The sequence below is a fragment of the Theropithecus gelada genome, chromosome 15 (genome assembly GCF_003255815.1).
Source record: "Theropithecus gelada isolate Dixy chromosome 15, Tgel_1.0, whole genome shotgun sequence".
In the NCBI taxonomy this organism is placed as follows: Eukaryota; Metazoa; Chordata; class Mammalia; order Primates; family Cercopithecidae; genus Theropithecus; species Theropithecus gelada.
Window position 1 is genome coordinate 13527431 of NC_037683.1, and position 13456 is coordinate 13540886.

Below are 13456 nucleotides of genomic sequence, written 5' to 3' on the forward strand. Positions count from 1 at the left end.
CCTGTTTCAAAACTGAAAGTCCTGTATCTATGAGCACTCCCTGATGCTCACCTCCAACCCCTTCCTCCGTCCTAGGTAAGCCACATTGGTCACTCTACTGTATCTGTTGCTTGGTCTGTACATAAGTGGGCTCTGCCTGACTGATACTTGTGCATAGTGTGACTTGGCAGCAAACAGCACAGATTTTTCAGAGACCAGCAAGACTGTTCATAGAGATCCTTGTGCCCACTGAATTATCTCACCATTTTTCTGTATTTAGCAAACAAGTTCTGTATGCAGCTTGCAGTAATGCCATTTGACTTTCAGTAAGTTCGTTAGTGATGTTAAATAACTAGCTGCTGGAACACATAACCCCCCAAATCGCACCACCTTATCCTAGGGTTGGCAAACTTTTTTTTTTTTTTTTTTTTGAGACACGGTATTGCTCTGTCACCCACACTGGAGTGCAGTGACATCATCTTGGCTCACTGCAGCCTCTACCTCCCAGGCTCAAGCAATCCTCCCACCTCGGCCTCCCAAGTAGCTGGGACTACAGGCATACGCCACCATGCCCAAATAATTTTTGTATTTTTTGTAGAGACAGTGTTTCACTATGTTGCCCAGGTTGGTCTCAAACTCCTGGACTCAAGTGATCTGCTCGCCTCAGCTTCCCAAAGTGCTGGGATTGCAGGCTTCAGCCACCGCTTCTAGCCCAGCAAACTTTTTCTGCAAAGGGCCAGATAGTAAATATTTTAGGCCATTGGCCATAGAGTTTCTGTAACTCAGCACTGCCATTGTAGTGTGTGAGCAGCCTTAGACTACATAGACAAATGGGCATGGGATAGGTTTATTGGTCAACTTCTGGATTTTCCCAATAAGTTTCTTTCTTTCTGTCTTGCCCTTTCTTCCCCTCCCTTTTTTTTAGATAGAGTTTCACTCTTGTTGCCCAGGGTGGCATGCAGTGGTGTGATCTTGGCTCACTGCAACCTCCACTTCCTGGGCTCAAGCGATTCTTCTGCCTCAGCCTTCTGAGTAGCTGGGATTACAGGCACCTGCCACTATGCCTAGCTAATTTTTGTGTTTTTGTGTTTTTAGTGGAGACGGAGTTTCACCATGTTGGCCAGGCTGGTCTCGACCTCAGGGGATCTGCCTGCCTCTGCCTCCCAAAGTGCTGGGATTATAGGCGTGAGCCACCATACCCAGCCTAATAATTTTATTTCCTGTTCACATTTGTCTGATGTGGGCCAGGTGACTCTCTTGGGTATTTCTCCTCTAGGCAGTGGCTCAGGGCTCCCCAGGTGGGTGAAAAATGGGGAACGTGGAAGATGAGGAGTGAGGAGGGGCCTACAGCTATATCTGTCTCTCATACACCCCCCATACACAAACAGTGACATATATAAAATATGTGGGGACACATATAGTTTTGCTTTTAGTTCAATGAAAAGCATATATAGCTATATATATCTATACATCCATATCATATCATACATATATTGATATGTATAGATAATACATCTGTATATGCTTTTCATTAGACTAAAATCAAAGTTGTTTTTAATTAAAAAAAGTTTTTAGAGACAGTGTCTCACTATGCTGCCCAGGCTGGACTGGAACTCTTGGGTTCAGACTGTCCTCCTGAGTAGCTGGAACTGGAGGCTCACATCACCGTGAGAAAACACGTTTTTAAATTCTGAAACTTAGTCTGTAAATTCATCTGTTGATTCTTGGGGGCTCTTGAACCTCAGGAAATGCTGCTGTGATTATTAATATTAGCTGAGACTCTGGCATGTAGGAATTGTTACATAGTTGCTGTTATTTCTGTCAGGGATTCTCGGTGGGAATACTTTACACTAAGGTGAGAATGCGGTTATTTTTTATTACATAATTAATATGTGTCCATTATAGCAAAATTGGGAAATAGATCTATTTCTGCTTTTAAATTTGTCTTCATTCCATCATACAAACATTGTGAATTATTTTATAATTATTTACATTTTTTAAAGAGGAACTAATTAACTTAAATGAACTTCTCATTGGGAAAATGTTCTGTGGTGGGAACGTGTAATTGGATGTCTTCTGATGTTCTTACTAATCAGGACTAGATCTATCTAGCCTTCCCTCTAGAACCCCTGGGCCCCAGGAAACCCCTGGATATAGAGTTGTTTGGAGAAGGAGAATGGATTATTCTAACAACTTGCAAATTAGGAGCCTGCTAATGGAAACTGCCTCTTTTAACAAACTACAAGTGGATTCCTAAACTATCCATTGTTCCTGATTGATTCTGGACAGAGCAAATATGTCTATAAATGGGAATCCCTAACTTGCTGACTACTTTGAGCCTAAGCAGTAAAGATGTTTGGATATCAGGAGTGTCAGGGAGGAGAAGTAGGGAGTGGGAGGAATGGGAACGTTTTTGGCTGGCCCCCAAAACCAGATAAAGATCTGGAACTCAGATAGTGTCCTGCATCTCGAGCAGTGTTTCTTGCCAGCAGTGACCAAGCCAAAGCCTACTGTTCCTTTAGACAAAGTAGGACAAGGGAGAATGAGATCCTGAGTGGGCTAAGTGCCTCTCAAGGGTGGGGACCTGCCTTGTTTGTCTCCTTCTCCCATTCCCAACACAGGCCTAATTTAGTCAGAATTTGTGAGACTGAGTTGAGTTCAAAAGTGGCAATGACAAAAACAACTGTGGTAATATTACCTTAAATGTGTTGACATTAAAGTTTCATACCAGGATTCTTCTCTGGAGTGGGGGAAAAAGGGCTTTAAAGGGGGAGAAAAAAAAAAGTCAAGGCCAATAAAATGGTCAAAATCTCCTTAGAAGTCAGAGCAGTTAAACTGTCTCACATATACATATATATGTGTATATATACACACATATATGTGTGTGTGTGTTTTCCTTTAAATATTTGATATATTAGAGGAACATGAGGAAGGAACAGTTCTAACCAAGAGCTGTTTGGGTAAGGGGTTATCAGGTAACAGTAGAGGGTCTTAGCCCAGAAGCTGGGCTGCCTTGGGCATTGTGGCCCAGCAGGCTCCCAGAGACTGCCTTGGCTTCTCTTGGCTCTGCAGAAAGGGAAAGATGAGCTGCTTTTTTAAAGAGGCGTGCCCTGGGTTCATTCATGCTCTTTTCTGGGCTTTTCAGAAGAGTGGGGAGTTTTAGTGTACCGTCTTGATGATAAATCCACAGTATACCCCAAGTGACCAGACCTTTATTAAAGGGTGTCATTAGCTTGAAGCCTTTCCTTCTGTTATATGCTATTGCCTTGTGGTCTAGAGAATGAAAAAAAAAGGAGTGGGGGAGGGCAGGGAGAACATTTTCACACACTCATTCGGTTTCATGCCTCTAGTAGACACTATCTCATTTATTTCTTTTTTAATCACTTATTTCTTTTCTGTGATATTTTAAAATTGGCCACACCCCATCAGTAAAGTTTCTTATACTCAATTCACTTTTATAATATGTAAGCTGAGGCTCAGAGACAGGTAGTTACTAACTCAAGCCCATAATGTTTGGTAAGAGGCAGAACTAAAATAGAATAAGGAATAAAAGAAGATGCTTGTGTTTTCTGTAACCAGGCCTGACGATATGAGTATAAATCATCCTGGTTATTTATTGTTTGCTTGAGTCATAGAGGACCAACTGTGTGTTGTTTCTTTTCATTCTGCTGTATTAGCAAACATTTTCATTGTCCAGATTGTCCTCGTGTATGGAAATGTAACATATGCAGCCTGTTTAATTTTGTATTTGTAAATCTGACTTGATTTCCTTTTTGGCAACAGCAACTGTCTAGAGAAAAGAAAGGATTTTTCTTTGTGTCTGTTTAAAGTGACAGAAATATTGGAGCAAGTAATAAAGATGGAAAGCATTAATTACACACTTCTAAGAATTTAAAGGTCAGACAAGCTAAATATGTATGTTTTGCTCACTGGAATGTCTTGAAATTGTGCCAGGATTCGCTTTGTTCCTACCATAAAAGCACACATTTTAAATAACCATCAACTTACTTTGTATCTAAAAATTATACCAGATTGTTGCTTTAGTTAATATGTATCTTCAAAGTCGGGAGCTCCCATTTCTGAGCCCATGTGATTGGTTTGGTGATGCTTCCCCCTTTGGCCATGTTTAGTTACTATGTCTCATTTTGATTTCCTCTGTTCTCCCCTCAGCTTATGTCGGAGTCTGTCAGCTGCTGCTATGTACATGTCAGGCTAGTGACTTGGAATGTTTATTAATACAATGTCAGTCTTGCTGTTGAAAAAACTGTGATGCTTCTCAGAAGGTTGTGATAGAACGAAGCGTTTGATTTCCAGATCCTGTCTGCACTGCATGGTGAATACATTCTCACATGTTATGCAGTTCACTGACCTGACAGTTATGGAACCCCGCCTGGGACCCCATTTCAGCAGGACATATTTGAACAGAAACAGTTTGCAAAACTTTACACACTTAAACTCCTGCCAAGGCAAACTGTTAGCCACTTGAGTTTGTTATAAATACCCAGTGGCAGTGGTTGGAAGTAGCCCACGGTGTGTTTTATATTCTGAACGGAATGTGAATGTCTTTGCGGTTATATAGAGTAGTAAATAATTGAGTTTGATTAGGGAGAGGGACCTCATTATCCCCCACCTGTGCCCAGCTGGAAGGGGAGGGTCGAAATGAAGCCATTAGCTGTCTCTCTTACTGGCATCTCAAAGAGCTCAAATACATCTGTGTCTTATTTTCTTTTCTGGCACAATCAGTCGAGCAAGCTAAGCAGGCATGACCGGATTTGGCAAGTCCCAAGGACTCTGGCAAAGATACACAAGGAGAAGGCGGAGGGCAGTCATTTTGGCTTCTCACTGCCCATTAGTCTAGCGAGTTATGTTTTTGGAAAATGTCTGTTTTGAAAAAGAGTACTTTGTCCAATGTCAAACATCGCATGCTCCCACAGTACGCTTTGATCTTTTAAAAAATTTTTGGTCAGTGTAAGGAGAAACAAAATGTGGCATTCACACTAGTGTCAACTCTTTATGAATAAAGTAATGCTCAAAGTACTTACTTTAAAGCAGGCATGCTGCAGTTATTACAAGGCCTTCTCTTGCTCATATATTTCCATTTTCTACCTTGAAATGCTGGAGAATGAACATGCATGGAATTGGACCAGAGCAGGTTGAGAACTAGAGTATGTCTTCGTCACTTTTGGGAACTGGTCAGGACTGGAGACTCGAGAACGGCTCTTAGCAACCTTTTCCCACTTCCTGCAAACTGAGACTGTGGCTTTTGAAACCATGACTTTCTCCGAGGTCTCTAAAAATCTTGTAGGTCATATGGTTACGCTAAGAATCTGGACATGTATAGTCAAACTGAATTTGTTACATTGGAAGTTGAACCTTTTCCACAGATTGGGTCAGTGGTTCCGGCATGGAAGATGTGCTGTCTGGAAGTCGCTTCTTTCCCTGAGTCCCTAAGACTCACTTTGCGGCTGTGGGGGGATTAACAAACACGGACTTCGGAGTCTAGCTGATCTGGGTTCAAGTCCTGGCGCCTTCAGGACTTATTAGTTGTATAACATATTAACTTATTATATAACTCCAGACAAATGTCTCAGCCTTGCCAAACCTCAATTTTCTCTGTTATAAAATGGGACTTATAATAGCCCCTACCTTTTTTAGGAGGATTAAACAAAGTAAGTGCTCAATAAATATTGAATATTATCATTGTCTCATCATTATATATTCATTGTACATATGAAGAAAATGCTTATGCTTATTATATATTAACTGTTTATTAAACATTTATCTTTTTTTTTAACTAATGGCTGGCCTATAAGCATTTATTATATGACAGGTATGGTAAGTACTTTAGAAGTATTTTGCCTTTACAGCAATCTTACAATCCAAGAATAATTATCCTCATTTTGTCGATGAGGAAATGAAGTTAAAGTGATTATGTTGTTATCCATAAAAGCAGAGGTGGGGCTTCACACCAGGTCACTTTATTCTAGAGTTTACTGGGCTCTGCTGCCTTCTGGTGCTGCCACCGTCTCTCCTAGCATGGTTTAGAGCTAAATGATGACTGCATTTTGAGACATCATCCCCACTAGGAAGCTCTGGGGCCCTCTGACCTCTGTGTGGCTGGGTTAAGTGCCCTACGTTTGTTTCCGCAGCACTCTGAACTTGCCTCTGCCTTTGTGGCTGTCACACAGAACTAGAGTTGTTTGTTGGCTTCTTGTCTTTCTCTCCCACTGGACTGTGCAACTTGGGTTAGGGACCATATTGTTGATTTTTTAATCCAAAACAGGATTTTTAATAGATGAGTGATCTCAGGTAAATTCCCTAATGCCTTCAGCCTCAGTTTCTATAAAATGGGTGTAATAATTGTACCTATTTTAGGATTGAATGAGTCAATACAGATTTATTTTAAAAAGCTTAAAACAGCACCTAGCACATAGAAAGTGTTCAATAAATTGCTGTTCAATAAATGTTGCTGTTATTATAATTGTTCAACAGTGGACAACTTGTGCAAATCAAAAAGTTCTTAATAAATGTTGAAATTCTTTACACCACCATGATTTTTTAATTTCCATCATCACTATTCAAAGATAGTGAATTAAGTTGAGGTGGAACATACCTGCATCATAGTTAACACTTTCAAAAAGGAAAGCTTTGAAAACTGAACCCAGAGTGCTCCCCTTGGAGCTCTTGGGAAGCTTTGATGCTTGGGCCACAGGCTGCTCACTGACAGTGCCCCTGAATATTGCCACCAAGCTCAACAAATCACACATTTTAATGCCCCTGTGTTACCAATGACAGGCAATGAGTTTTGAGATCCTCACCTCCCCCCCCGCATAAGCAGTCTCTGTTTAGGAGGCAGGGGAAGGAGGGGCTGAAGTGGGGCCTCTCCTCTTGGGATGATGACTTAGGACAAGGAGAACAAAAGAGAACTAACATCGACTCCCTTTACTGTTTGCCAGTCATAGTGTGAGGTGCTTGGCATTCACTGTCTGTTTCCTCCTCGTGACAATTCTATAGGGAAGTAGCCTACTCATTTCATGGATGCAGCTGAGGTTCCCACATGTTACAGCAACATCTCCGTTAGCCACAGAACTGGGATTTCGGTCAAAGGGTATTTAACCTCCAGTCTCTGCCCTTTCCTCTCCAGTGTGCTGCCTTCCAACTTGGGTTCTGGTTCCAGCTCTGTTCCTAAAGATAGAATCTAAGCTTTTCAGATGAAGACTTACGTCCCTGTGGGCTCTGTGGCTCCCACTGCCTCTCGCTTACTGCTTAGTACAGAAAGGCTGCTTGTGTTGGGTTCATGCTGGCATACAAACTTCTCTGGGGTAACTGAGTGGCTGTGCGCTGGGACGGAGCGCACAAGTGAGGAGTCTCTTTTTAAAATGCCCATACATTGTTCAGTGGTTACGAGACTTGACAGGACCTAACTTTGAATTGACTGAAGCACTCCTGGCAGTGTTTCATCCGCTCCCTGACATGGAATTTCACCCTAGACCCAGCATGGACAGCCCCAGGAGCCTTGGGAAGGGCAGCTGCTGCTTTTCAGTGTCCATAGAATGCCCTGCTCTGAGGGAAAAGAAGTTGTCTGTCCCTGAGGCGAGCAGGAGGAGGAGCGGTTTCTGAGCCGAGACTTTGGGTCTGTGTGTAGCCTGCCTGTTCATCCGAGGGCTGATCACCCCGCCACAGCTCCTAACCCAGAGACTGGAGCACGTGCCACAAGGCAGGCAGGCTGGGACCAGGAGCACCCTGTCTGCCTACTACCAGCACTCCCCCCCGGATCATTGTCCTCTCAGCCTCAAACCCAGCGTCCCACATTAAGTAAAGGCTTTGAAAGATGTATTTCAATAGACTTTTTAGAAAGCCCATAAAAAATCCTGGATATAAAGAAATGAGGCATAAAACCCAGAATGTTTGGAAGTCAAGCTGAAAATTGTGGTGGCAAGTCTCCATCTCCACTTGTTAAATGGGAGCATAACTTAACACTTACACCTAGACGGAGGCTGAGAACCACTTGCATTCTATGCTCTTACGTTTCAGAAACATATGAGGGTATTACTCAAAAAACAAAACCCTGCCCATCTCCCCCGCAAAGCGCTCACTGTAGACGTGGAACAAGATCCAAAGTTGGCATTCGTCTGGAGGGAAGGGAGCAGAGCGTGGGACTGACCTGAGGAAACTCTTATTAGGTCTGCCTGAATGTGCAGCACGCAGGGCAGAACCTCTTTCTCCTTTTAACGTGCACGTTTTGACGGAAATGGAGCCCCAGAGTAAGATACTGCACACTCACGAAGGTCCATTCCGAGGGCCGTGCGTGCCCCTTCCCTTCGCTGTTGTTTTCATTTTCCTCTCATGAACCTTGCTACCCTGGCTTCAGCACGGAGGCTGTAAAGGAAGATGGAGAGCCGAGTTACCTCAGAATGATCACTATCGTTAACATTCACGGGTGGTTCACTTATCATTCCTGACTGCACAGACATGGCAGCCGCTCGGAAGCGTCCGCAGGTGTAGCATGGTGATACATATTACATTGTGCCACAATGGATTTATGTATTCTGTAACAAAAGAAAAGTGTAATGAAAAAATACAGAAGGTAATCCTTTATTCCTCCACCACACAATTTATCAGTAATGCCTGTGGATGATAAGTGCCAGGGATTTCCTCTGCTTGCTTTAACCTTGTCACCCAGGTACGTTTTGGTAAAATGACAGAAAAATACAGACTGGGGATTTTCCTCTGCTCAAAAATCTTTTAAAAGGACACTTTTAATTTATGGAAGTTAGTCCAAACACAAGGCTTCCTTTTGAGCTTTTAGTCTGCTTTTGCTGAAAAAGATAAACGTATTGGCTGGAAATAATGCTGTCAGCCGGCAGCAGAGTAGGAGGAAACGTAAGCAATTTCTAAGCAGACTGAAATCTACAGTAGTTCCGCTAGAACCAGGTGGATGGCAGTTCATGAGGTCCAGGCCAGTACTAGTTTGTGAGTACCCGAGAACTTGTGTTCTCTTTTAGGCCCTACTCATCCATCGCCCAACATATTGTCACAGATGGAGCACATACTGACTTCTGAGGAGAAAGCAGGGGAAGGCAAATCTGATCGTGGTTGACTGGCATTTGTTCCAAACACACACTGGCCTAGCGCCAGAGCAAATACCCCCAAGTTTATAAATGCACAAGGCACTTTACATTTCAGTACTCTTGCCAAAGTATCACTTACTGCATCGCTCCCTAAATATAGTTTTTTAAAAAGAGCTTTTTCTTATTTTGCTTTGATCAGTAAAATAAACTTTTAAAGATTGTTCTGGGATGGGGTCCAGCTTCTGAGGTAAAGAATGGCCGGGACTCAGGCATGATTCAGTAACAGAGTGTTCAGTAAAATTAGCTTGACAGTTCTCAGGCCTGCTGTTCGATAGCAAGAACTTGACCAAGTTAAAATGGATGATGGTGCTGGCCAGACCAGCTTCGGCTTTTGCTTTTTAACAAATGGAATGTCAAGGATTAAACAGCAAGCCGTATGGAGAGGAGGGTTGTGGAGATGTCTCTGTATTAGGGAAGCAAATTAGGTCCTTGGTTTTGAGATCGACCCCCAGCCCCTATGGAGAGTCAGCCACCTGGTTGGGTCCAGCCTAGGCTTAAGACCCTTCCCAGCCTGTCCTACCATTGGGAAGCTTTTCCAGAGCTTAGCTTGGGGCTTGGCTTTTCTTTCAGATTTCTTGTCAATATGAAGTTCTGCCATGTTTTTTGGCCATGTTCCCTTTAGAGATTCTTATGGAGAAATGGGAATGCGACCAAACTCCTTGTGGCAATTCCCATGTTCCATAGTTGGAAACTTGGGTCCCGTTTGTTACATGAGCTACTTGGAATTGGTCTGTTTTGTTCCAGTGCCCAAGCGTAGTGAGTAGTATTTGTGATACTTGCTATTGCAATTAACAGTCTTGGTGAAGTTATACCTCACACAGGAGATGGGCTTCTGTTTTTAGAGTACTTGTTCCTTAGCAGTTTTTTTCCAATCCAGATGAAGCCTTTCCCCCACCCAGTTGGATTAATTGGAAGCTTACAAGGAGTGTTAGTGTTTTGTCTTATAATTACTTGTGCTTCAGCTAATATTTTGACTTTCTAGGACTAAGTAGATTAAAGCATTCATACTGAAGTGTATAGACTGTATTAAAAAAAAAAAAAAATACAGCCTGGTGCGGTGGCTCACGCCTGTAATCCCAGCACTCTGGGAGGCTGAGGCGGGCAGATCATGAGGTCAGGAGTTCAAGACCAGTCTGGCCAAGATGGTGAAACCCATCTCTACTAAAACTACAAAAATTAGCCAGGCACAGTAGCAGGCGCCTGTAATCTCAGTTCCTGGAGAGGCTGGGGCAGGAGAATCGCTTGAATCTGGGCAGCAGAGGTTTTCTGTGAGCCGAAATTGCACCACTGCACTCTAGCCTGGGTGACAGAGTGAGACTCCATCTCAAAAAAAAAAAAAAAAAAAAAAAAAGAAAGTGTATGTGTATGAATAAACAAATATATTTACTAGCTAGTTAGAGCATTTTATTTTCCTCCTTCTCAATTACTTTGGGGTATTACTGCCCTCTGGCCCCACATGACATTTTTTTTTTTTTTGTCTGGGGCTCCATTAGCTTAGTATGATGGCAGTATCTGCCTGTAGTGACATCTACTGATACAAGCCAAGTTTATCAGTTGTCAATCCTTGTTGCAAGATTTGGTTTGGAAGCCAACACTAGGAACCCTGCTGCTGACCCACGCAGACCACTTAGGTTCAACTTGGACAAATTAGAAAAACCTTCCCTAAGCCTGAGCTCTCTTTCACTTGGAACTGCTCATGCTAGAATCTTTTATCACCACCCCTCCCATCCCCCACCATTAGAAGTATATCTATTCAACCTATTTTTAAATAATTGGTACCTCAGTATGCACTTACTTTAAAACTTGCTTAAACACAGTGAAGATCGCAGTAACATCTCTCTGGATGAATGTTGGTGATGATGTAATATTTGTCTTTTCCTACAGAAATGCTGCTCATGGATTCTCCCTTATTCAGGTGGACAACACAAAGGTTACCATGAAGGAAATCTTACTAAAGGCAGTGAAGCGAAGAAAAGGATCCCAGAAGGTTTCAGGTGGGATAGTTAAATCATATTCTCACAGTAGTAGAAGCTTAACCCTTATTAAAAGGGCATAAGGCATGTGTGTGTGATGGCTGGCTAGATTGTTTCAGATGTCATTGCTAGAAGGTTTGGTTAGCAGATCTGTGCAAGAAAAGGTGATTGTACATTGCCCCTGGGCCTCAGAAAGGGACTGGCTCAGTGGCATATGTGAGAAGAATGTATTCATATCAATTGTGGAAGTTCCTTCATTAATAATTTGTGGTAGATTCAGACAGAGCTACTTGTGCTGATGATTAGTTGATGTAAAGCTGTCTTGAAAACCGAATCAGTCCTAAACTTGAATCACTACTTTTAATTTCATGTTTTCACATAATTTCCCATGGGAGAACTTTTAGTTACTAATGTCTCTGGTATGGGGAAGAAAAGAAAAATTTCTCTTCATCTTTATCAAATGAGGGCAACCCTTTTAAAAAAAAAAAAAAAAAAGACAAAAAGGCAAGTCACTTGATGTGCACAAATAACCTAACTCCTCATTACCCAACTTTATATGGAAAATATGCTTATAGTATTAGCTGTGATATTTAAAGCATATATACCAGGATTGAGAAATAATTATCTTGAGAAATAGCTCAAAGATCTGTCATATCACAGACAACTTTAATATAAATCAACTCATGTTGAATATCTTAGCTCTGTAAATAAAGAGACTTCTTAAACACCTTTGATTTCACCTTTTGGAAAGGAAAAAACGCATTGCTGGCGCTGAAGAAAATAGTTTTGTGCTCTTTTTAAGGGGAGGCATATAATCTGTTCCAGATTTAATTAGCTATCTTCAGATGAAAGCTGAAGTTTTAATAAAAGTTAGAAGAGATAACACGGTGAAGGACACGGATGAGCTGTCTCAAGGCCATATTCCAGGGGAACGATAAGAGCTGTAAAAAATGGCAGAGGAGAGCAATTGAATGGAGCAATGAAAATCTGATTCTCATAAAAAAGAGAGAGAGAGAGAGATGCTGGTAGGGGCGGTTGTAGATGAGACCTGCTAGCGTCTGCAAGCAATTTGGATGCTTGCCAGGAGTCATTGTTCACCCTCGGCTGTGGCGGCTCCGTCCAGATGTGCCAACTGCACGTTTCGGCTTTTGCCAGCTGACTGCGCCGTTTGATAACCAGCTCTCTGGATGCCCATCACTGGCCGCAGAGATAGAATTAAATGATGATGATCTTCCCACAAGTTGGGAGAGGAAACAATGCATATAAATCTTGATTTCATCTCAGCATGAGAAGTCTTTATCCATCATCACTCATAATGAACAAGTCGTTAGCTGGGATGAATGGTGTTCTGGTTTTTCCAAACACCTCTTTTGTTCATTTTTTGGGTGACTTTTATCCATTGCATGGGGGTCAAACTTCTTTGCATTTAGGGGATGATTGAAGAGGTACAGCCACTCCTTCCCAGTGAAAAGTGGGTATTTTGGGGTTCCAGGTGCCAATCGAATAGCTTTTAAACAGCTTCAGATAATCAAAGATATTTAGTAGGCATACACCCTTTCGGATCCTGGTTCTTTACTCTTGTTTTGTTCCCAAATATTTTATATAAAAGTATATTTGTGATATAATGCATTATATTCTAAGAAGGCCTTATTCTGAATTGTCCAAGGAGAAAGTGAAACTTTTTTAAGCTTCTTAGTAAAAATTCCACTGTCACAGATTTTTCATACCATGAAACTCCTGTGAACTTATTTAGATACAGCTGAGCCAGTATCTTTCCTTCTGTCTCCCGTCGTCTCTGTCCAATTGCATACCCGTTTTTCTATGTCCATTCCCAGCACTTATCATACACACATTTATTTATGTTCACCTTTGTGTACACATTACTGCCATTTCCATCAGAATCTTTGCCATATCCTTGGCAAAGAGTTAGGACTCGGTCATCTGAAAAACAGTGATCTGCATTATTTATTCCTTTTCATACAAGAGAAGCCGATTGAGATTGATACATTTACATAAATTACTGTCTATTTTCTTAATCCAAAAAGCTTTTTAACAAAAGAAGCTCTTTCTGTAGCTTTAATAAGTCTGGTCTCATAAAATAGAAGGATCTCCAGTTTGGTAAAGATATTTGTTTAAGCTTAGGTTGATAAAGGCAGGGTACATCTTGTGTTTTTGAACTTTTGTATGAGTAGAGTTTTTTGGAGAGTGATTAATGAAAAGAGGAAAATCCTCTTGTCATAGAAAGTAACACATAGAAAGTACTTAAAAAATTGTTGGTGCTCACAGCTGGCTATGAAATACCTATTAGTTACCTATTATGACACATGAACTTAGTCATGAACTTGGTGGAAAGAGATGCCACGTTAGAGGCAC

At 41.7% G+C, this 13456-nt stretch overlaps 1 protein-coding gene across 1 annotated transcript in view; it reads left to right on the top strand.

Annotated features, from left to right (window-relative positions):
* MAPKAP1 (mitogen-activated protein kinase associated protein 1) overlaps nt 1-13456 on the top strand; it is a 271714-nt gene that overhangs the window by 155993 nt on the left and 102265 nt on the right. Inside the window, 1 exon segment of the mRNA XM_025359175.1 lies at nt 10995-11104. Within this exon segment, the coding sequence (XP_025214960.1) occupies nt 10995-11104 (110 nt within the window).